General features: G+C 47.9%; 3 protein-coding genes across 4 annotated transcripts; 1 reads left to right on the top strand and 2 right to left on the bottom strand.

Moving 5' to 3' along the window:
- Window positions 1–1,377: 1,377 nt before the first annotated feature.
- LOC136463485 (uncharacterized) lies at window positions 1,378–3,162 on the bottom strand. 2 transcript variants are annotated; one of them, XM_066462481.1, is made up of 3 exons: window positions 2,996–3,162; window positions 2,220–2,392; window positions 1,378–1,826 (listed from the first exon to the last, which is right to left on the bottom strand). In XM_066462481.1, the coding sequence occupies exons 2-3, from the start codon at window positions 2,370–2,372 to the stop codon at window positions 1,659–1,661; spliced, it is 321 nt and encodes a 106-aa protein (XP_066318578.1). In that variant the 5' UTR covers window positions 2,373–2,392; window positions 2,996–3,162; the 3' UTR covers window positions 1,378–1,658. The 2 variants fall into 2 exon arrangements, with proteins under 2 accessions (XP_066318578.1, XP_066318577.1); XM_066462480.1 differs by lacking the exon at window positions 2,996–3,162 and having other exon boundaries at window positions 2,220–2,973.
- A 4,269-nt stretch (window positions 3,163–7,431) lies between these two features.
- On the top strand, window positions 7,432–9,673 carry LOC136463486 (probable F-box protein At2g36090). Its single transcript, XM_066462482.1, is given in 3 exon segments — window positions 7,432–7,852; window positions 7,855–8,506; window positions 9,402–9,673. Coding segments are annotated over 3 exon segments (1,035 nt in total). The 5' UTR covers window positions 7,432–7,545; the 3' UTR covers window positions 9,478–9,673.
- Window positions 9,674–12,771: 3,098 nt separating this feature from the next.
- LOC136463487 (mitochondrial fission protein ELM1-like) lies at window positions 12,772–24,487 on the bottom strand. Its single transcript, XM_066462483.1, has 10 exons — window positions 24,128–24,487; window positions 23,671–23,903; window positions 17,621–17,717; window positions 17,349–17,498; window positions 17,141–17,267; window positions 14,749–14,861; window positions 14,616–14,679; window positions 14,435–14,528; window positions 14,234–14,342; window positions 12,772–13,366 (listed from the first exon to the last, which is right to left on the bottom strand). Exons 1-10 carry the CDS (start codon window positions 24,320–24,322, stop codon window positions 13,265–13,267), a joined length of 1,284 nt encoding a protein of 427 aa, XP_066318580.1. The 5' UTR covers window positions 24,323–24,487; the 3' UTR covers window positions 12,772–13,264.
- Window positions 24,488–24,835: the final 348 nt, after the last annotated feature.

Consider the following 24,835-nt stretch of genomic DNA (forward strand, 5'->3'; position numbering starts at 1 on the left):
CAAAATGACTCCAGGATAAGTAATTAGGCAATGAATATATCAGCATCAGTTCCCAGTACATGCCACATGAACCGCAAGAGAAATAGAGGATATGTGAATGCACAGATGAAATAAGATAAATGTGCAGGAAAGCCTTGCAAACAGATGGACTTAGATGCAAGCAACATTCAGACATCATTGTTACTGATAAAGTGTAAATTAATAATTACTCAGAGTCCAAGTGCCAAACTTAAGGAGTATCTTGATGTTATAAGTTTGTCACAGTGCTATTACCTACATTTCCTGTAAAGATAGCATTCCAGCCCTTCATTGGCATGGTCATCATTGCCTTATAGTACACCCTGCTGCAAAAGCAAGAGATTAGTACTAGCAAAAATCATGAGGGCATCACAAAAAGTACTATTCAGCCCTGGATGCTCAACAAGCTTCAGACCTTGTAAACCAATCGCTTCAAGCCCTAAATTACGAAAAAGGCTATTATGGTTATAGCCTACCACTTAAGAAGATGGCATGCCGACAGCTCCCTTTCAAACATTGCTGCTCCGCAACAGGAGTGGCGTAACAAGACAAGAGGACCTAGTCAAAGGCATTAATACATTTCAGTTCAGTACTGACGTACTGGGAGTAATGTGGACGAACTAAATAAGACTTACCCTCAACAACATCTACCCACAAGTGATGTAAGTACATATTAATGCCAAAATTATCACATAATCCCAAAATTCAGAAACAACTATTGTGTAGTCTCCAATCCATGTGAAGTCCAAAATAATATACTAACAGTCCGCAACTTTCTTACTTCTTTAGTTAAAGTATGCAAGGCAAACATAAGTACATAACCCCAGGATTCACAAGAAAAGTATTGGCACAGTATTCAATATACAATACAGTGACAATTTATCCAGATATATTTAACAACATAGTAATAAGTTATTACCGGAAAGCATGTGGCACTAGATCCTTTACTATGGCAAACAAACAGATTAAGCTCCAAACTATGCTGATGGTGTCTGCACATTCATCTATTAGCCCTGATCCCTGACCTCCACGTCAAGAAACACTCTTACAATAAGAATTTCATGAGGAAATAGCATAAGTCCAAAATTCTGCTGAAATTAAAGCATTTGAAATACTGAGAAAAAGATTAAAGCTGCATAAATGTGAGAATCATACAGTGAAAACCTGTTGGCATTAAAACTGATATGATGTTTTAAGAAAGTTGCAGCATGCTGTGCAATGGGGAGAAACGGAGACTGTAATATGCCAAAGCAGAGTCCTCTCCTCTTTGAAGAGGTTTCAGTGCTAATGCCAGAGCACGCATTAAAGAGCAATTTACACTTTTAAAACACCTTTATGTCACAAAATCTGTAGAGGATAGAATGTAAAGCTTATATGTTATAAATATATATAGATGTCAATCATAAAACAAAGAATATTCAAGTTCTCTTAGCAAAAAAAAAAGAAAAAGGAAAGGGAAAATAAAATTACACAGGTTTTCAAAGGATCAGCGTTCCTTTTGCTCTGGAACTGATCGAATACTATTCTGTGCAGGCTAATACTACATTATAACTGCTTTTACTGGGTGAACTGTGCTGCCCACATGACTCTGTGTCAATATCCCATCTTTTTATCTGTATAGCTCACACCACACGACATTATCAGTCATCCATCATCCGCGGCCTCTGGATCTCACTAATATAGGATGTCAAAGAAGTTCCAGAAGGATTGACTGTCCTATTGTTGCCACGACACTGCAGCAACTGTTGCTGGAGATTCTGGATAAAATTATTCAATTTCTGAATCATCTTTTCTTGAGTGAAGATTATCTGAAACAAGTATAAAGTTATAGCCAAATTTGAATACTGGTGCCATTAAAAAAAATCCTCAAGCAACATTCCTATGGGTGACAAATAAATTTCCAATTCTCTTGTACCACATAATAATGTTCTTTCTAACCAAACAATCTTTGTAATGTGCTGAAACAACAACATAAGAATATATATATCTAAAATGAGGTTACTGAACGTGTCTCAACACTTGAAGTATATTTACCATGAAAATAAGGTCTAGGAAGCAATAATCAGCATGTTATTAGAGCCCTGCTATTCAAGTAGCTCCTTTTCATCTCAAAGCAATTTGTAGACAAAACTTTGTCACTATCTAAAACTAATAAAAAAAAGCCTTGCTTAAAAAGCATTCATATACACACAATGAGTCACCTGATCCTTGACAAGCTCTTCTCTACTTGAAACATGTTTCTGGTTGCGAGCTTTAGATTCCAACTCATTTACAAGCTGTTGCTTCCATTCAAACTGGGACGTGACTATGAGTATCACCAACAGGAAGACAAGCACTACAGGCCTTGACACCATTATATTGCACGAGAGGAAACCTAAAAACAAATTCACCAATGAACGCATTAATATTCAGACATCACTATTCATCTGAATATTACAAAGTGCTTTTAAAATGAATATAGAGAAGTAAATAGAAACTGCGCAAACGAAATCGTGACCTTTCCTTTTTGTTTCAATGAGCTACATGCAAGATAAGCCCCTTCGAAGCTACCCCAACCAGTAAACTGATAGTGACAAAATTTCCACAGCCATTCAGTCATTGAGATTTCCCTACCACAAGCAACAGAACTACTGAAGTGGAAGTGTAACTGTTGTAACAATTGCTAAGACTCGCGGGCAAATCCAATTCTCGGACACGCGGGCGCACGATTACAAAAAGCAATGGAACAAAATCGCGCTCGATTAAAGGAAGACAACTAATATCCTTTTAAAAAAAAAAAATTGGACTGAGGCACGCTAACACGAACAATTAGCAGACGCTATCGCACAGGGGGGCACTCTACTAACTTAGATTCCGTTGGTAACACCACGATCACCGGCGCAGGGACCGACGCGCGCCACGCAGCGATATGAACGGGCGGGTCGGGGAAAGAGACGAGAAGAGAGGAGGGGAGACTGGGAGACAGGAGATAGCTCACAGGGCAGTGGCTCATCGGCCGACGAAGCCGCGGGCGACGCCTCCCCAGATACCCGAGAAGCCTCTGGGGCTAGTACGGCGAGGCGCCGAGACGGTGGCGGCACGCGGCAGCTGCCGCCGGCGAGAAGCGGTTGCTTGGGAGGGAGAGAAGCGAGGAGAGGAAAGAGAAAACGTGAAGAAACCGCGGAAAATGGGGAGGAGCACGGGCACGGCCGCGGGCGGGGGGGCCCACACCAGGTTTGGGCGACGTGACGTGACGCCGGGAGGTTGTTTCGATCAGACGGCAGCCGTTGTACCATCTCCGCACTCCGCCACGAATCGTGCGGTGCGGTTGCGGGTGCGGTCTCCGCGATTCCGCCTATCCGCCGTCTGATGGTGGGGCCGTGGGACGGTGGGGGAAGGAATGCGTGCTCCGTTCCGTTAGCTCGGTGCCTTGTCCTTTCGGATTTTTTTTTCTCTCAGGTCCAATCCGAAGTCAGCGAGGTGAACGGTCAAAAATCTGGGCTGGGTTGTCAAAATTTTCTACGATACATGACAGGAATGAACTTTATATTGTACCAGCGGTCTTTACTATATCGTCGTGTTGTTCTGATTTGTGAATTTACAGAATATACTTATATAGATACCGAAATAAAGTCAGTATAAATAGATTTAGCTGTATGCCTGACATGTGAGGTCCACAAATCAGCTCCGCCTCCCTCCTCACTCCTCTTTCTATCCCCCTCTTTTCTCTCGAGCTCTCTCTTCGGGGGAGGCGTCACCTGAGAGGCGCAACCTGCACAGGTCGGGCAGACGGGCTTTCGCAAGACTCAAGAGGACAGGCCTTGACGCTCGCTGTTGGCTTGCCCCCATGGCCCATTGGCCAGATCTCGACCGGGCGACGGCGCGAGTTCTGGCGAGCGGCGTTCAGGACGCAGGCGCAGGCCGCAATCTATAGAGGTGCAGCTCGAGCTCCTGGAGGGAGATAGCCATGGGCCATGGCGGAAACGGGAACCTGACACTTGCGGCATCGGCGCGAGATCGTCCTTGGCCCTCGAATCGACGACGACAACCATGACTAGCTAGTGGTCTGACTGCAGCACTACCACCGGCGAGGACCACGACATGCTCATCCTGCGCTGAATACTCTCCTGCGGTCGACTGCAGGAGCAGCCGCCGGGAGCTGGTAGTGGACAGGTTGAAAAGAAATGGGATTGCACAGCGTATGCAGCGGCCGTCCGTGCCCGATCTCCGGTCTCCATGCTGCACATGCTGATGGGGACAGCGCGTGTGTGTGATTCGTCGTCGAGCAGACGATACTCCTACATGCGCAGCAGGTACCTAATCATGGCGGCCTGTGATAGAGATGGCGGACCGCCCACAGAAAAGAAATGTCGAACTGATGATGCATGCATGCCACCTCTCTATCAGCGTGATGCATGCTGCTGTCTGCTGATGTTTTGCAGTTTGAACCACTCCCGTTCTTTAATCTATCTGAGAGACTGTGGCTGTAAGTGTGAGGTCAGTTTTCTACTTGAACCATCCTTATAAAAGGGTACCCGTTCGACCTCTCATTTTTAAACTGGAAGTTTCAAACCTTGTTTAGGCTGCTACGATGACAAAAGACGTAAGGCTTCCGACGTCTCGTTTTAGATACGTCCTTCGGTCCTCAAATAATGAATTGTCCTAAACCAAAATGTTTTAAGTTTGTCGTGATTATTTATATAGAAAAGTACTAATATCTACCGTGTCAAAGAGGTAAATTGCAAGAACATATATCGTAATGTATATAACGATATTAATTTGGTGTCAACAATACTATTGTTTTCTGTAAACTTTATCAAACTTAGCGCAGTTTAACTTATAACAAATCAAAACCCTAGACCACATTTGGATAATGTCGACATTGGAGGGTATGGAATTGAATTGGGTTCAATACCATACCAGCCATGATATTGGAATAGGCCACGGTTCAAATTATGTTGTTTCGATGACCATTAAATTAGCTTTTGGGATCATAGGAAGCGCTCCAATTCGATTTCTATTTGGGTGAACAAAAGCATGGAATTGAAGTTTGCTCACATGTGCGACACTTTTCACATGAACTTTGTCTCCATCGCTTGTCGTGCGGTGATGAAGAATAGAAGGAAGCAACAAACACAGGGAAGAATACAAGAGAAGAGAAGAGGGCAACGGCTGCAAGGAAGAGGAAAAAAGGCGCCGACTGCAAGAAAGAAGAGGAAAGAAAGGAGGGGCGAATGCAAGAAAAAATAGAGCACATCAGGACATAACCCACTCAGCCATACCCTTTCAACAATATCGTTTGCACTAAGTTTGACGACATGTTTGTCTTCTTCAACAATAGCAGCCCTCAAACATAGTTATTTGAGGTCAGTGAAGCCACATGGAGCAAGGGGGTAGGAGCCTAGTTTCGTATCCACTTGACTCCACCTCCGTAGCCAAATACCAATTCTGAATTATGATTAATATATATATATATATATATATATATAAAGATGTCATATTTCTTTACACACATACCATACTTTCCTAATTGAACGTTGGAATGATCCAACACATTTTCATTCGTAGTTTCGTCCAAACAACTTAATTTCAATGTCTTTCCTTTTGTCAAAGTACAGTCGTAGAACAGAACGTGATACGATGAGATATAATACAATAGAAACAAGGATAGCGAACATATTACCTATTCCCCAAGCAAGCCTTGTTTGGACGATTCTTTAATGCAATAGAAGCAAGCATTTTAATTCAGTTCTTTATTCTTACACTAAAGAATAAATCAAATCTCTCCGAGTAGGATTCGAACCAATGACCAGTCAGTGAACAACCGACCACTCTAGGAACAAGAGGAGATTCGACCGTCTAGATCAAGTTCAACTCCCGCTCTCAACCTGTGAACATTACGAGTCCGAAGCTTCTTTTGTAAACGAATTGGCAGGCACGGAAAGGATCCAACACATTATTAAGTAGTAGCGTAAGAATATAAGAAGACGATGTTGATAAATTTCTTGTGCTAATCTCATAAACCAAGAACATATGTGGCTGTCCTGTGTGAGAATAGCCCGTGCATACGACCATGGCAACAGCTATCGTGAGTGTTCACGTTCTCCAACAGGGAAAAGGCACAGGTGCATCTGGACTGCAGTTTCCTGGATGCATGAATGTTCATAAGATCACTGCTGGCTCTTGCTGCAGCTGACATGACGAGTGATCGTAATAAGTTAAATAAATGCATAGCCGACAACAAGATAACCTGCGCGCTTCCATAAACAAATGCATAGATTGTGGAAATTTTGAAGCCCGGGCGGGAGGGACGAAAGAAAATTCCGAGTACGTACCGACATGCGCGCTCACGTAAGAGACCGGCGCCACCCCGACCGTGGGACAGGGTCACAGGGGCGTTGTTGCCGGCAAAGGCACCAGGAACCATCGGAACTCGAGAGAACGACCGAGAGTAGCTAGATAAGCATAGCACGATGCATCAGCAGAAACCAAACCCAGAGAGGAGATATATCCTAATACACTCTATTGCGAGATATGGCCGTACGACCAATCTGGTCTCCGGGCCTGCCTTTAAACTAATCCCGAGTTGGATTAATGGATTGGTTTCTGCATGCTGTGCTGTCGATCGCGCTGACATGGCAATGCTAGCTGTACTATAGAAGGATATCTGTCTGACCAATTATACGGCTGTGCATATACAGAGGATTGATTACAGCAGGGACACAACTGCACGCGATGCGTCCGTGTATGCTGTATGCATGATCTTTGTGAGGTAGGAATATCCGCTGGGCACTAGCCGGTGGCACCAGGGAAAAGGGCGTGATCATAGTAAAATCGTGGAGATTCAATTCAATATGCAAAAGAAAACAAATGTTCTGGTCTTCTGGAACGTGGCAATATACCATATTTGTTTTCTTTTTCTTTTTTGAATAAAAATAAAAGGACGTGTGCCGACTGTTTCGTTCGCGGAGCAAGAAGCGCCGCCGTATTGCGCGCACAGGCAGAAAAACGTGGAACCGGGCGTGTTGCCCACACGGCACGGGCACGGGCGTCCGTGCCCCGCGCCTTGGCGCCTCGCGTCCCCGCCCGTGGCGGCAGGCGCGCTGCGTTCCCCGCACGGCCGGCACGCTGGCAACCCCGTCTCATCCCATCCGGCCCCGGCACAAGGCGAGCTCCATTTGGCGCCCCCGCGGTCGCGGAGACCGGAGTGTAATAAACTTTTTTTTATGCGCCCGTCCGTCTCACGCTGGCCGGACGGACCCGGCCCGTGAGGGCTGTCACGTCGTCGCCTTCGCGAAGCCTGGGCCATTCATCCGATAGCAACGGCACGGCACGATGCTGCCGCACGGTAAACAAACCGCGCGCCCGGCCCCATCCCCGGGCCCTATTAAAGGACGAGCATCTCGCTGCGCTGCCATATCGCCTGCCCGCTTGTCATTGTCACTAGCCTTGGAGTGTTGTGTTGCGCGACCTGTGGCTTGGAGTCACTCGACCCGTCGAGCTTGCACCGCCGTTGAAGCGCAGCGCAGGGCAGGGGCCGTTCAGAGCATGGCGAGGAGCACCACCACCGTGGAGGACCTTCCCGCCGACGTGCTGGCCTGCGCGCTGCGCCGCCTCGACGGGCCTTCCCTGGCCGCCACCAGCTGCGCGACCGCGGGCTTCCAAGCGCTCGCCGCGGACCCGGAGACGTGGCGCTCGCTCTGCCTCGCGCGCTGGCCGTCGCTGGCCGCGCGCCCAGACCTCCTCCTCTCCTCCTCCTCCGCCGCCGTCTCTCCTCAGCGCCTCTTCGCCGACGCCTTCCCGTTCCCGTGCGATGCCTCCTCGGCTGAGCACCTCCCCGCCCCCGTCCCCGTCCCGTCCCCAGCGAGCTCGTCTCCGCCGTGGACGTCTACCACCGAGGGGAGCCGCTGCTCTCCCGCGTCGTGGAGACCTCCACGTCGTCCTCGTGGTTCCTCACCTCGCCGTTCTGCGTCGACGCCGTGGAGTGCAAGAGCGGCCCCGCCGGTGCCGTGCCCATCATCGGCCGCGCCGCCGCCGCCGCCGTGCCTGCCCCGGCGGAGCTGGAGCTCAGCTGGGTCGCGATCGACCCCGCCAGCGGCCGCGCCGTGAACGTGTCCAGCCGCCGCCCCGTCGCCGTGGACAGGCACTGGTACACGGGCGACACGCTGGTGCGCTACGCGGTCGTGCTCGGCGGCTGCAAGTTCGAGGCCACCGTCACCTGCTCCCACGAGACGGGGCACGTCCGGGAGATCAGCCTTACCGTCGAGGACGCCGATGGCGCCGCGGTCAGCGGCGAAGGCGCCCTGCGGCTGCTCGCGGCGGCCATGGCGGGGCCGAGGAAGGGTGGGGCGGAGCAAGAGGAGGCGGCCAAGCGGAGGTACGAGGACTTCGTGAGGAGCAAGCGGGGCAGGAAGGAGTCCAAGGCCAGGAAGGAGGTGCTCGTCGATCTCTGCTGCTCCGCCGTCAGTGCCGTTGCCGTTCTTAGCTTCATCGCCACCGTCGTGCTCCGGTAGAGCTACAGCTACTGTTCTGGCGATGCATCTCATCCTCAACGTTATTTAGGAGTTCGTAGCAAATATATAAAAGAAGACTACAGGCGAATGCACTGAAAAGCCAACAGATTTCTATTTCTGGAAAGATCTGATGAATGTTAAAGATTCTTTCACTGAGCTTTGGTTCATTCAAAGTGAAAGACGGGTTACATAACTCGTTTTTTGAATGGACACTTGGTTGAGAAATCAGCCATTGAAGGATAGATTCCCTTTGTTGTTCAATATTGTGAGAAGAAAACAAGATTCAGTGGCAACAGTAATTGCTTCAGTTCCACTAAACATTTTCCTTCCGCCGCAACCTAGTGGGTACGGACCTAAGAGACTGGCATAGAATTGTTGCCTCGTTACAAGATGTGAACTTACAGGGGAAAGGGATGCTTTTGTTTGGGGACTACATTCATCATGCAGATATTATGTAAAATTTATGTATGCTGCGTTAATCAACAATGGGGTCAAAGTGTCACTAAGATTTATGACAGATTAAAATACCTACAAGAATAAAAATATTCTTGTGGTATCTAAAAAGAGGTGTGGTCCTTACCAAAGATAACCTCGCCCGACGTAACTGGAATGGTGACACAAGGTGTAGCTTTTGTCACTCTCCAGGAATCTATTCATCACCTTTTTTTCGAATGCCTTTATGCCAAATTCCTAGTGGCGCGCTGTACACTTTAGTGTTTGGGATATCACCTCCCCTCAGCATAGATGATTTATTTGTTAATTGGTCTAAAGTTGGTGGTACTATTTATAATTCATTGTTACTAACAGCAGCATCGGCTTTATGTTGGACAATTTGGATAACCAGAAATGAAGTGGTTTTTGACAAATGTAGACCGAAATTTTTTTTGCTAGGTACTCTTCAGAGGAACCCATTGGCTACGGCAATGGGCAAGACTGCAGCGGCGTGATGATCTACGAGACCAGCTGACATCTGCTGGGCGGCTTTTGGAGACATCAGCCTTGCATTTCTTTAGTTCCAATGGGTGGTTCTTAAATAGATTTATCGGTCTTTCTTAGTCAAGACTTTACTTCACGCTTTGTGTTTCCAAAGTCTGGCTGTAAGCTTGTGAACTGTGTAAGTTGTGTGCTCACCGTTGGATCGAACCTTGTAATAATTGACCTGATTCTACCTTATGGTAGATAAAGCCAATATAAATTATCCTTTATCTAAAAAAAAGCATCATGTAAATACCTCTGGGAGAGTTCTCTTTGTTTCCAATTTGGTTACAATTTAGGCACTAAATTTGGTGATACAGCATGTACAACAAATTTTCCAGTGAAACCAAAGAGACAAAACCATATCTGTCTCTTCTTTTTTCGAAATTTTATACATTTCTTCTTCAGTCATGTGGGCACTAAGTTGATTCTTGCGAAGTTTCAGTGAAATCCATACGTTCTAGAGAGGTCTCAAACCTGTTAAAACCTGAGAAGCTTGAATCCTGAAAGCTCAGACTTGTCGGGGGCACACGTACAGATCCGAAAGGTTCCCGGTCTTTTGATCAGTTGTGGCAGGAAAAACAAAAGATCGCACAGTCAATACTGCATCACCGTCGAAGTGCAATTTCGTTTTCCTGATGAGTGTCGACGTGTTTATTACACTTCCAGCGTTCAAGATGACCTTTTCAAAACGAAACGTCCAATTTGACAGTAGACTGTGCATTTCTTTAGTAGTAGTAGTACGTCAGACCGTCTCGAGCAACCACGACCTAAAATACAAGACCTATTCATCCTTTGAATTTAATACATATTTTTATCTTCTCCAATAACAAGACTCAGAAGACGACTCTTTCTGCAAATAGATCTCTAGGAGAGAGGATACTCAGATTTGGGTTATGTCTCTCCTGACACCTAAAATAGATCTTCCATTTAGGTACTCTGTTGGAGACTATAGGTATTATGTTAAAAAGCTATTTTAGGTTTGTGTTCCGTAATAGGTCTCCTGTTGGAGACAGCCTCAACCATTCTTATTTTGGTTATTTCATCATTTTTTATACTAGCTCATCAACCTGTTTCAGCACTGCCTATAAAGTTAGTACGTACAACTAACTATTCATTTTTCAAAATGCAATACTCCTGTCCTATAAATAATAATTATATTTCACCGGAGGAAAAGTCATACATAGTAGATTTTGACTCTTAATTTCTCTTATAATATTTAGTTAATTGTGAAACACATCAATGTCATCTCAGAGGCACTTGAACATAAATCTATTGATGTAAGTTTTATGCTCTAAACTTATGTATAATTTGACTAATTGTTAGTCAACATTTATAAAGGTTGAATTTCTCTCTAGTCGAATATTATTATCATTTATGGACAGAGGGAGTACCAATGTAGCAGTTAAAATACTATATAATCTCTATGATGTTGTATTTGTTTTACAAAGAAAATAGAGTGCTTAGAGTTGAACTACCATTATTGATATGTTATAATGTTTCGGCCAAATTATATAAACTCATCTAAAGTAGTAAAATTGTTGGAGTGCTTGTCTCTTATGTTCAACTTAAAATTATGTGTTCAAAATAGAGCTAGAATGCTTACTCAACTGTTGAGGGTGCTCTTAGCCGGTGAATTTTGGCTCTTGCCTACATTTGAGTGAGATATATGGTAGTATATATATATCCGATACCCACTGTCCAACAAAAGTTTAGTCAATGCCGTGACAAAGACTTTGCACTGTTCACCTACACGGCCATTTAGCCCAGTTACACCCTGTGTAAATGCACACACTGGCTTTTCGTGTTCGTTTAATCAGCCATTTATCCTATTTAATCACTGTTTAGTTTGTCTAAATGGCTATTTAACCCGATTAAATAGCTAAACGATAGGTGCCCGTTTAAACGTATAGGATAACCATAAGTGATTATTCTATATTATTGGTGCTATATGCAACATCCTAGCTAATTAATTAAAATATAAAAAGAAAATAATTTTATTTATACTAGATAGCAACACTATGTTTAGTTAAATATTTTTATAAAATAAAAAAATTTGCTCGGGCTTCTAAAAGTTTCTAGCTTTGCCACTGTCGTGCCCTGATCTCAGGGGCATTGATGAGCGCTCATCAATGGTGAGCAACGCGGAAAGGGATAAGGCTTAGAGAAAGAGATCCACAGCTTTGGTTTTACATCTAATGGATAACAAATTTGATAAATATAGGTCATGTAAATCTGTTGACAGATGTATAGTAATTACTAGGAAAGAAAGAAGCAATGGCTCAGCTGTGCTGTCAAATCGCAATCGCGTTCCCCCCTTGCATGGCGTGCTGTGCGACGACCTGTGACTTGGAGTCACTCGACTCCTCGAGCTGTCGACGACCTTGCACCGGTCAAGCACAGTTGTAATAATTCCAACAGGGCCGGGTCCTCCCGTTGCTTATCTCCGAACTAGACCAATCGTGCTGCGTATACTTGTCTTTTATTTGCAACGTATACACATACACTACCGCAATCGCCACCTAAATCCCGCTCAATGCATTTGATTCTTGCGACCTGATGATGAAACAAAGGGCGCCAGCCACAAGAACTCACCTTTTTTGGTGGACACAGTTGATTTGCAGACCCCGAAGGGATCGGACAGTCAATTCGGCATCATTGTCAAAATACTAGTATAGTACTTGTATTTCTATTTCACGATCCTGGTAGAAATTCTCCAAACGTGCAAGTATTATACGTTATACCCCGCCCTGCGAGACTCTTTCAAACCGAACGTGTAACATATCAGTATATAGTGGGTATCAGGGTATAGCTTCAAAGTTCAAAGCATGGGAATTGGTAACAAAACCTCCTGGCCGAAGCAGAAATTCTCCAAACCGATGCTCTGAACCCTGCCCTCACGGTCTCGCCTTGACGTTCGTTTCAAAAGCTGGACAGGAAGGTACGTTTCGCACAGCCTCTTTCTCTTGGTCAGTACTCAGTACATGTTGGGCAACCATGCAGGCATAACAAAGCCTCTTTCTCTTGGTCAGTAAACATGTAGGGCAACCTATGCAAGCATAACAATGCTGGTTTCAAATGGAAATTTGTTCATGAATTAAGTGCGCAGACACTCGTCTCACCGTAACAAGTAGAATACATCCCAGTTAGCATATAATGTAGAAATGTACTAAAAAATGTATCAGGTATTTAGTAGCTGCAGGTTGCGAGCTGCTACATGCAGCCAGATAAGAATGCAGAGAGGCAGCATAGCTGATCGGTGTGCTCAATTCCGGCATGCAATAGAAGCCAAGGGCATCCGAGTTCTGCCATATACAGCAAAAAATCTACTAAAGACATCAGTCTTGGCAAAAGCTGATGGGCTCTGCATGTTTCATCATACACAAATTTAACCAAAACTGGGTGAAGTCATAAGCATACAACCATACAACACCCCGAAACGTCACCTGACTTGCTGTCAGCTTTCAAATTTTCACATTACCAACTCTATCTACTCCAATTCCTTCTAGCAGCGTTAAATTTACATCAGGTAACAAGTTGTCAGTAGCCAAACAAAAAACATCTCCCGGAGCCGTGCAGTTACTCAAAAAATTGGCTTGGGGGTATACCACCAAAGAGAGGATCAGCTTTTGTACAGGCCATTCCATGGCTATGTTATTCTTTCCTTCCAAACGACAAACTGAATCCACGGTGGTGCTAACCAAACTCTATAGTTTACCATATATATCATTCTCTGAACCAAAGTTGACAAAATAATACAGGGCAACTTATGATCACTATCATCCCCCCACTGTCCACCCTCGTTCTGCAATCACTTCGCGAACACGAGTAGCTACTTCAATGGCGTCATTTAGGGGAGGGTAGCTCCAGCTATTTGAAATCTACAAGGGAAAGTCAAGTGATAAGCTGTGCAAGTACATCCATCATTTTGATCATTCTACCGGTATATACTAAAATTTTCTATATGGTGGGGGCAAGCTACACGATGCAGAACAATCAAGTACCGATATGCTGTAGAACTCACACTTCCAATTCATAATAATTTATGCACCAACTAGATATTTCTAATGTATTTAGATGAAATTTTCACAAGAACAATTAGAATAGTGTGGTATTTACCACAGGAACTATAAATGATGCCAAGAGTAAATATACAGCATTTGCGCTGCCATATATATGTAGATAACTATTTGAGCATGAGAAGCTATTAGGGCAGCCCCAATGCTAAAAACTACATGTAGTTTCTATACTTATTAATTTCCATAGACACTACATATAGAAACCATGCTCTCAATGGAAAGTTTCTACAAAACAATTTTTATCCAATCACGTACATTCTCTCTCCATGCTATACCAATCACATCCCTTCATGTCTTGTTTCTCGTGTAGACATGGTTTCTAACTTAGACCCGGTTTCTATGATTTTTACTCTCTCTCTTCAATAACTACCTTGCCACATCAGCAAAACGCTTAGGTGGTAGTACAATTAATGTCTATAGAAACTATGATGGCTTCTGCATTGGGAGTGCCCTTAGGGATGTTCACAAGCCCAGAAAAATTGTTTAGGAGTGAGGATCAAAGTTGGCATATAAGTTATGGGGAAAAGTCCAGTATTATGTATAAAGTAAAATGATCGGCACTAAAACTTTAGTTTGAATGGGATAGCATACTCAAACAAAATCTGCTCATAGTATCAAAGTGGTCACTCCAAACAGATTATCATTAGTAGAAATATTGAAAAAACTTACATCTTCCAATCCAGTGAATGGACGAACAACCCCTCGCTCCCGTAGAGTCTTGTGAAAAGCTGAAAACTTCCATTTACAGTGTTCGGTCCCAACAACATAAACAGGTTTCCTGTAGCGATGGTAATTTGAAGCTAGTCACACTCATGAAGCTTCATAAAAAGGTTGCAACGTGCAAGTCGTTCCAATAAGAAAACAACTTACCCTGTGCTGCATGCCTCACTTAACATACTTATCGAGTCTGCTGTTATGACAAAAGCATCAGCCCATGCAAGATGTCCCATGTGAGGATTAGGTTCTGCAGAAGTAAACATAGTTGCTAGTTCAACAAGTTGAGCAAAAAGCATAAATACTGAACAACTTAGAGCTAGTCTTCAGATTCTACCTTCACCATTCCAAATATAGACCTTAGGATGTCCAGCAAATTCTTTGAATACAATATCAGCGACCTGCAAGCAGACAGTTGAACTGTCAAGCCTACCAACTTGTATTATAGAAAAAACTGCCAAATACCATACCTTCCATGGTGTTCTCCGAGAGAATGAGATTCTGACACTCCCACAGCTATCTAGCACATTATACAGAGAAGTTATGAGCTGCTTGGCAAGATCTACACCATATTTACAATTCCCTGAACATTTAAAGGGAAAAAAACACATTAGAAAGATCATCGTGTATCTGAGTATGAAAAGCAATTAACAAATAATTCAACACATTTGGAAATGGTATTCAAAGAATAAGATGTGAAAATTGGAATGGCTAAAGGCCAGTAGGTATGCAAGTTGGGAAAGGGAAAAGTCTAAAATAGTTGACAGTACCTCATAGCATGTATAGAAAATGGCAATGCACTTGTTCTCTACCTGCCAGATTTGCTACAGGGCAAACTGCACCCTGGATCGATTGACCTAAGTTGACTTGTGTATGGGTTTGCTAAGGACTTTGGGAGGGAAAATGATGCGCTGATATGCTGCACTGTTCATGTTAACTAAGGTTCACAAAAAACAATGAACAAAATATTAAGGTTGCGTTTGGATGTAGACATTGAGGCTCTGGAATTGGCATTGGTACTGGATAGCACCAAATGCCGCTATTTGGATGTCTTAGGTATTGGAATTGGAAATCACCTTTAATGCCAAGAGGTATTGGCTACAACTGCACCCAGTCACCCCCAATACAGAGCCTGCACCCTCCGTATTGGGCGGAATTGGAGATGAGCGCATCCGTGACCGGGGTCGAGCGAGCGATCACGAAGGCGGGCTCCTCCATGGCCGGTGGAGTCGAGCTCCCCCATGGCTGGCGGGGTCGAGCTCCCCCATGGTCGGGCCGGGGTCGAGCTCCCCCATGGCCAGGCCGGGGCTGAGCTCCTCCCCATCCGGCGCGAGCGGTCACGGAGGTGGGCTCCTCCATGGCCGGCGGGGTGGTGGACGGGTCGGGGCTGAGCTCCTCCGTGGTCGAGCTCCTCCCCAACCAGTGCGAGCGGTCATGGAGGTGGGCTCCATGGCCGGCGGGGTTGAGCTCCCCCATGGCTGGCAGGGTCGAGCTCCCCCATGGCCGGACCGGGGCCGAACTCCTCCATGGCCGAGATCCTCCCCATCCGACGCGAGCTCCCCTTCTTCCCCATGGCCGGCGGCGCACCTCCCCTTCTTCTTCCCCATGTCCGGCGGCGCACCTCCCCCCAGGCCCAAGGCCGTGGCCACCTCCGCGCCCGAGCTCGTCGCGGCCGAGGTCGGGGCCGCCTTCGCGCCCGAGCTCGTCGCAGCCGGGGCCGCCTCCGCCTCCCCCTGCGCGCTCGAAGCCAAGGCCGGGGCCGGGGCCACCTTCGCCTCCACCTACGCGTGCCCATGGCTGGGGCCAAGGCCGCCTCCACCTCTGCGCTCAAGGCCATCGTGCGAGCGGTGGGGATTGGGGAAGAAGACAGTGAGAATTCCTAGAGGTGTACATCCAAACATGAAATGGTATTTGATGTGTCACTCGATTCCAGCTAGCAAATTCATCTACATCCAAACAACAGATTTGGTATTTAGTCCATTTCCAATACTAGCCTAATTTGGTAATGGTACCAATTCAATTCCAGAGTCTCCAATATCTACATCCAAACGGACCCTAAGAGAATTTGCTTTCGAGTAATGAAAGACCTATTCTTATTTCTGCACTCCATTGGATGCCTGTCTCTTTTGCCCTTTTCACATAACCACGCAGTTTGAGGCCAGGGTTAACTTGTTGGGCCCTTGGGTGGCAATGGGATTACATGTAGTTCTTTTGTTAAATTGGACATAGAGCAGATATTTGGGATCTATAATTGTTTTTTTTTTCTATTGGTGAGATGAAGTCCAGGATAACATGAATAGATGGAATATCTAAATCAATGAACAATGCCATATTAATCAGCCTAAAAGGATGATATTTCCATTGTCATACTTACACCTTTACTTTTTGCAAGTCTAATAATCAATTGGTACAATACAACACTAGCAGATACTAAGAAACTACTCCATCCATTCCAAATTAAAAGACGTTTTGGCTTTTCTAGATTCATAGCTTTTGCTATGCACTTAGATATACACTATGCCTAGATGCATAGTAAAAGCAATGTATCTAGAAAAGCTAAAAACGTCTTATAATTTGGAATGGAATACTATTCTTCTGCAGTTCATTACAAATTAATCCTTATTAGGATCATAATACTACAAGCAAGCCTATCCAATATGATATCAAAATAAAGGAAAGCCATCCAATCAGTAAAGGAAATAATACATTCACTCGTTATATGCAACTATGCGCTAGGCAAGCCACACTGACAGCATCCCTGTTTGAGAGCAACAACTGGCATAATGTCTAGACTCTAGATTTACTCTGCAGAAAACTCAAAACAGAACTATGCAAAAACATGCACAGGAGACAGAGTATTACTGGTGGGGCCCCCAATGTTGACAATTAGCAACGGCTTAGGCAAAGGGGCAAGTTCATCGTGCCAGGCTATAGCAGCAAGCCGTAGCGCAGCAGAATCAGCCTGGTGTAGTGCACCAACAGTAAGTGCCTGGTTATTCAAAATTCAGAATCAGCATGCCACCACTGTGCAAGTTACTTGAAAACTATGAGTATGAAAAAGGCAGCATACCACATTGCTCCTGGGCGGTTCCTGTGGAGTAATCCATCTGCGGAACAGGCGTGGAATTTCTTGTTGTCCACTAGCGGTTAAAGCATAGTAATCATGGCGAGGAGTCACCACCAAATCAAACCTATCAAGGCGAGACCGTGGGTGCTGGATCTGAAATAAAAACAGCACACATTACAAGAATCAGATTAAAATTTGCAAGTTTATTGTCTGGATCTACTGTATTAGCAGATACGAGTAGCAGTGAAAGTCAGCAGATTAGGTATGAATACTACCTGGATGACAAACACATTATCTGAAGCTATTTTCCTTATCAAGCTTGAATATGATATGGTGTCCCAACCACAAGCAACGACTAATGTCGGACCTTCCCTGGAAGAAGAATTAATTGTCATAATGTTATGTTCACATCTTAGCATATTATTCAAAAGCCAGTAGGACTGCCTGATTTTGAGGAAGTTACAAAACCTGACAACCAACCCACAAGCAATACATATGTTAAGGCAAGAACTTAGATTTTCTACGGGGGCACACCCTGGCAAGGCCACACACAACCACCATAAAGTTATAGAACATATGATTATACAATGGTTTTTTTTTATCAAACACACGAGAGAACTGCGCATCATTTCATTAAGAAGAAATGTTTGAAATACAGGGAAGAAATCCCCAATAACACACACACCCACACGGCTCCAGAAGAGCACTGAATAAAAACTGGAAACAAAACAACCAGAAGCTCTTGGAGGCCCTTTGCTCCAGTCGAGCATCACAGATGCACTCATAAGTGACAGCCAGTAACACCATTGTGATACAATGGTCTATAACAGCAAAAATGACCAGCCAAATGAATATTATTCGAACGAGATCGAATTTCATAAAGCATTCCATTATATCTCTCCAACGTAAGACATAATCTGCTGCTCCCCACTTCTCCCTTGGCTGCAGATTAGGAGTTGGAGCTGGTCAGCTCGGCTGTCCACTCCCTGCTGCTGTAGCAGTAAGGCAATAGGCCATGGTAGTAGTGGCTTACTACAGCCATGTAGTGTAGAGATGGCTGAGCTAAGCCTTATACATTAGGAGTAGGTAGTTGGTGTACTCACCAACAACTATGTACCTGGTAGAGGTACTAGCACCTGTATATACACTATGTCAAGGCAATGCAGCAGATCAGTTCAGTTGCCACATTCAGTCTTCAGAGCTCTGGTTCAGAGTTGGTGCGTGTGTTGTGTGTGCTCTTGGGCTCAACCCCTTCTTCTACCTCTAGCCATAGTGAGTGTGCTGGTAAGCTGGTTGCTTACATGTGCAGGACAGCAAGGGGCCAACAAGTGGTATCAAAGCCATATAGCTGCGTCGCCGGACTAACCGTCGTCGATGGCAGGTGATCATGGCTCGGAGACAGGCAACAGCAGCGGCGCTGCTGGGGCTGCCTAGCCACAACAGGAGGTCGTTGTGCGCGCGGTGCGGGAGGTCAGCGGCACCAGTTGGCCGACGCTGACTCGCACCAACTATAGCGAGTGGGCAGTGGCCATAAAGATCAAGCTCAGAGCCCGACGGCTCTGGGATGCCATTGACAAGGGCACCGAAGAAGAAGAAGAAGAAGAAGGTTGACCCCAACGCCTGCCGGCGCTGCGGGAAGACAGGCCACTGAGCGAAGGAGTGCCCAAGCCGCAAGCAGGAGAAGAAGACTGAGGCCCATCTGGCGCAGGCTGATGATGAGGATGAGGCCACTCTCCTGATGGCGTCATTTTGTGCCCTACGCGACCTCGAAGCAGAGGAGAAAGCAGAGGAGGTGGCGATGGCGGAGCAGGGGAAGACTCTTAAGGCTGTCGACCACGACGAGCCGCGAGCCCAAGTCCATCTCGGATGTGTGTGCGGCGAGAAGGAGCAGAGGTGGTACCTGGACTCCGGGGCCAGCAACCACATGACGGGCTCCAATCGGCCTTCTCCGAGCTCAACAGGAACGTGACCTGCACGATGAAGTTTGGCGACGGCTCAAGGGTGGCGATCCGAGGGCGCGGCACCATCATCTTCAGGTGCCAGAACGGCGAGCACCGCGCCCTGAAGGATTTGTATTACATCTCGTAGCCGCGTTCAAGCATCATCATCATTGGGCAGCTGGATGAGCGCGGTTGCGAGGTGCTGATCAAGGACATCGTCCTCAGGATCAGGGACCGGGAGCATTCTCGCCAAGGTGAAGAGGTCCCGGAACTGGCTATACCTGCTCGACTTGTAGGTGGAGCAGCCCATCTGCCTGGCGGCGCGGCGCACGGAGGAGCCGTGGCTATGGCACGCCAGGTTCGTCCATCTCAGCTTCGACACCCTCGGCAAGCTGAAGAAGATGGTCCTGAGGCTGCCTCACATCGAGCACGCAGGCAAGCTATGTGACAGCTGCCTGGCCGGGAAACAGATGAGGTTGCCGTTCCCGAAGACGACGAAGTATCGCGCAGCAGAGGCCCTCGAGCTGGTCCATGGTGACCTCTGCGGGCCAATCACGCCGGCAACGCACGGCGGCCGCAAGTACTTCATCCTGCTCGTGGATGATTGCAGCCGCTACATGTGGCTGCAGCTCCTGACGAGCAAGGGCGAGGCGGCGGAGGCGATCAAGAGGTTCAAGTTGCGTGCAGAGACCGAGAGCGGGAAGAAGCTGCGCGTGCTGAGGATGGATCGCGGTGGCGAGTTCACCTCGATGGAGTTCGCCGCGTACTGCGCGGATCAAGGGGTTGTGCGCCACCACATCACGCCGTACACGCCGCATAGAATGGCGTGGTGGAGCGGCGGAACTAGACGGTGGTCGGCATGGCGAGGTCGATGATAAAGGCCAAAAAGATGCCGGCGGAGTTCTAGGGCGAGGCGGTGACCACGGAGGTGTTCATCCTCAATCGCGCGCCTACCAAGGCCTTGAAGGGCAAGACGCCATTCGAGGCAAGGCACAAGCGCAAGCCGAACGTTTCGTTCCTCAGAACATTCGGCTACGTCGGCCATGTGAAGAACACCAAGCCTCACCTCGGCAAGCAGGAGGACAGGAGTACACCCATGGTGCTCCTAGGCTAGGAGGAAGGCAGCAAGGCCTATCGGCTCTACGATCCCAAGGGAGGCAAGGTCGTGATCTACAGGGATGTGGTGTTCAACAAGATGACGGCCTAGGATTGGGAGGATTCGTGCATGGGGGAAGCCGGTGGCGTCAGCGGCACGTTTGCCGTCGAACACCTGGTGATCCAAGGAGGAGATGCTGGCGTTGGAGAGCAGGCTGCGGACGGGCCAGGTCCGGCAGCTGAGGCGGCCGAGGAGCCGCCAAGTCCGGCCATGATGAGCGCGGCGAACAATCTCCACCGGCAGCGGCGCACTCGCCTCCACCTCAGTCCCCTGCTTCGGCGGGATACGGGACACCTCTGCACGAGTTCACTTCCCCGCCCACCGACATCGACGAGTACGTGGACGCTTTCCACGAGGGCGAGGAGGTGCGTTTCCGCCGAGTGGACAACATCGGTGGCGACGGGGGAGCACCTGGGTTGGCCACTCGCATCCTCGACGATCCAGAGCTACTTCTCGTCAGCGCGGAGGAGCCACCCACGTTCTCGGTGGCTGAGCGCGACGCCAATTGGCGGCGGGCGATGCTGGAGGAGATGAAGGCGATCGAGGACAATGGGACATGGGAGCTGGCTGATCCGCCGGCTGGCTGCCGGCCGATTGGGCTCAAATGGGTCTACAAGGTGAAGCGGGACGAGCGCGGCGCCATTGTCAAGTACAAGGCACGGCTCATCGCCGGCGGCTTCGTCCAGCCCAAGGGCATCGACTTCGAGGAGGTCATTGCTCCGGTGGCGCGCATGGAGTCCGTCCGCCTGCTGCTGGCCAAGGCAGCGGCAAAGGATTGGCGCGTCCACCACCTCGACGTCAAGTCAACGTTCCTCAACGGCGAGCTCGCGGAGACGGTCTTTGTCAAGTAAGCTCCGGGCTTCGCCGTCAAGGGAGCAGAGCACAAGGTGCTCAGGCTGCGCAAGACGCTCTATGGGCTCCGGCAGGCCCCGCGGGCGTGGAATGCCAAGCTCGACACCACCTTGGGCGAGCTTGGGTTCACCCGCTGCACCACAGAGCACGCGCTCTACATGCGGCGACGGGGGAAGGAGGAGCTCGTCGTCGGCGTGTACGTGGACAATTTGATCGTCACCAGAGCGCGAGCAGAGGACATCGACGGCTTCAAGCGCGAGATGACGACTCGTTTCCAGATGAGCAATCTCGACGCGCTCTCCTACTACCTCGACATCGAGGTAAGGCGGGGGAAACAGAGCATCTCCTTGGGCCAACGCGCCTACGCGGAGAAACTGCTGGAGCGCGGTGGCATGGCGGAGTGCAAGCCGTGCGCGACTCCAATGGAAGAGCGGTTGAAGCTGTCCAAGCATAGCACGGTGGCGAAGGTGGACGCGGCACGCTACCGGAGCATCGTCGGTGGGCTGCGCTACCTCACGCATACTCGGCCAGACACCGCGTTCGCGGCCAGGTACGTCAGCCGGTTCATGCAGGACCCGCGGGAGGATCATTGGACGGCGGTGAAGAGGGTGCTGCGCTACGTCAAGGGGACGCTCGATCAAGCGATCGTCTTCCCCAAGCATGGCGGATAGGGTGGGCTGCGCCTCACGCTCTTCAGTGAGGCACCCCCCAAAACAGAGGAAGGTGAGCCTGAGCTCACTGTCTTCAGCGATGCAGACATGGCGGGCGACATCGATGGACGACGGAGCACCTCTGGCGTGCTCGCCTTCCTTGGAGTGGCCCCCATTGCTTGGCAGTTGCTGAAGCAAAAGATCGTGGCGCTGTCGACATGAGAGGCGGAGTATGTCGCAGAGGCCACGGCGGCGTGCCAAGCTGTCTGGCTGCGCCGGCTGCTTGGCGAGCTGACCGGCAAGGAAGCTCACCCGCCAGCTCTGATGGTGGACAATCAGCCCGCCATCGCCCTCGCCAAGAACCTTGTCCTCCACGACCGGAGCAAGCACATCGACATCAAGTTCCACTTCCTCCGGGACTGCGTCGATGGAGGGCAGGTCATCATCGAGTTCGTCGAGACTGGCAGACAACTCGCTGACATCCTCACCAAGTCACTCAAGCACCTGCGGTTCATGGAGCTGAGGAAGATGATTGGCATGGATGAGGTCAAGGCATCGGGTTAGCAGCAGGATTAGGGGAAGAATTGTAAGACATAATCTGCTGCTCCCCACTTCTCCCTTGGCTGCAGATTAGGAGTTGGAGCCGGTCAGCTCGGTTGTCCACTCCCTGCTGCTGTAGCAGTAAGTCAATAGGCCATGGTAGTAGTGGCTTACTTCAGCCATGTAGCGTAGAGATGGTTGAGCTAAGCTTTGTACCTTAGGAGTAGGTAGTTGGTGTACTCACCAACAACTATGTATCTGATAGAGGTACTAACACCTGTATATATACTATGCCAAGGCAATACAACAGATCAGTTCAGTTGCCACATTCAGTCTTCAGAGCTCTGGTTCAGAGCTGGTGCGAGTGCTGTGTGTGCTCTTAAGCTCAACCCCTTCTTCTACCTCTAGACATAGTGAGTGAGTGTGCTGGTAAGCTGGTTGCTTACCTGTGCAGGGCATAAAGGGACCAACATCCAACAAAAAACAGTGGGACAACCTGGACAACTAAAGGAAGTAACTAACAGGCTTAAGCTGATAGGAACTCTGGGTGAGAAGAAGCTTTTCCTGCATTCCCGGTGATGCAGAGATCATACAAGAAGGCCCATCTCTTACTAGTAGAGTCCAATGTGATAGAAGGAGCAGCTCTAGCTTAAGCCCCCACTAGAACATTCCTTTGGATGTAATTGTTTACTGGGTTCGACTTCTTGTTTGAAAAAATAGAAAGAAAACAGTCTCTCGTATGTTATTGTCAGGTGACTCATTTCATAATATTTATTATGTGCAGTTTCAAGATGCTCATAAAGTAATTGGCTTTTGAACTCAATTATGTATATCGCAAACAACTGTGCCTCATATGCCATGTTCCAATGTTTCCTCCTTTAAACATACTGAACACAATCATGTATTCACAAAAGGTGTGTGCGTTGCATAAATGTCAAGGTCCAATGATCACAATATGTGAGCAGCTCCTAAGACGGCAAACAAAATGATACACCAAAACGGGCCAGCATAGTGCAATAAATAAGGTTGACATTTCTGATTGGCCAATGAGCAAAATTCATGAACTAGTCAATTCTTTCGGTGCCCCTTAGCATGAGTAATGGTTAAAACTTAAAAGTCGGTAGACTGGTGCATAAGTTTATAGAAGGAAGCAACTGAGAAATGCTACAGCAGTAGTAGGGACTTACTTCTCATATGTATCACGAGCCACAGTAACAATCTTCTTGACGTCTGCTTCCAGAACTGCAGACAACCCAACCGATCCCCCATTCAGGACACGGTACGGCTTCCTCCCCTGAATCACTATCGCGAACCTCGTGTTGCGGAAGAACTGCCTGAGCACTTGGTCTATAAACTTGTGCATGGAAATGGGGAGAAAGTGCAGCCACTCATTGATCCCTCCTCTCGGCCTCGTGACACGCTGCAAGCCAAGCCCCCAAAAGCAAAATTAACCCAGAAAATCATAAAATTTTGCGACGGTCGGGCGCAACTACGCTAGCAATCGAAACGGAGTTTCCATTCGTGTCATCCCGTTGCAGCAACAGAACAGAACAGAAATGCGTAAAACGGGAATGGTAGGTACTACGGGGGGGGGGGGGGGGGGGGGGGGGGGGGGGGGGGGGAAGTAAAGGAGAGGGAACTGACGTAGAGGGTGAGGTTGTCGGCAAGGCCGAGGGCGCTGGCGAGGCCGAGACACTGGTTCTCTGCGCCGGGGGAGCCGTTGCCGATGAGGACGGCGCGGCGAACGACGGTGGCGCCGCCAGTGCCGCTGCCAGAGAAGATATCGGGCGTCTCCATGCCGTCGACGCCCGGCGGCTCGGGTAGCCGGATCGGCCGCATCGGCCCAGGGTTTTGCGGGCGGTTGAATTCGCGCCGGAAGGAGAGGACAGGAGAGGAGGAATTCGCTTGGAGGCCGGAGGGTTCGATGCGATGCGGGAGTTGGAGGTTTCGCTTGTCTTCCAAGAATTCAGACCCTCGTGTCAAAGGGTCACACACACAATGGCACAAACCAAGCGAATGCACACGATGTATCAGAAATGCGAAACTTCCATCAAGCAGAGTCTGTTTGAACGAATACTCCTCCGTCCCAAAGTTAATGTAATCTCATTTCTTAACAAGTCAAATTTTTTAAAAATTATAAATATAGAAAATAACTCCGTCTACGGTGTCTCACCATAGCAAGTCACAAGTCCTGATAAAAGAGGAGGGTTACGATAGGTGTGGCGAGCCAACGTTAAATCTAGCCATTTTAATGGAGATAAAACCTGAAAAAAAATCGTTGGGACGTAACCCTCTTAGCGACTCGTCATATCGGAACTCGGGTATGATGTTAAATGGGTAAGGGCCGGATCG

This window comes from Miscanthus floridulus, chromosome 7 (genome assembly GCF_019320115.1).
Source record: "Miscanthus floridulus cultivar M001 chromosome 7, ASM1932011v1, whole genome shotgun sequence".
Taxonomy (NCBI): domain Eukaryota; kingdom Viridiplantae; phylum Streptophyta; class Magnoliopsida; order Poales; family Poaceae; genus Miscanthus; species Miscanthus floridulus.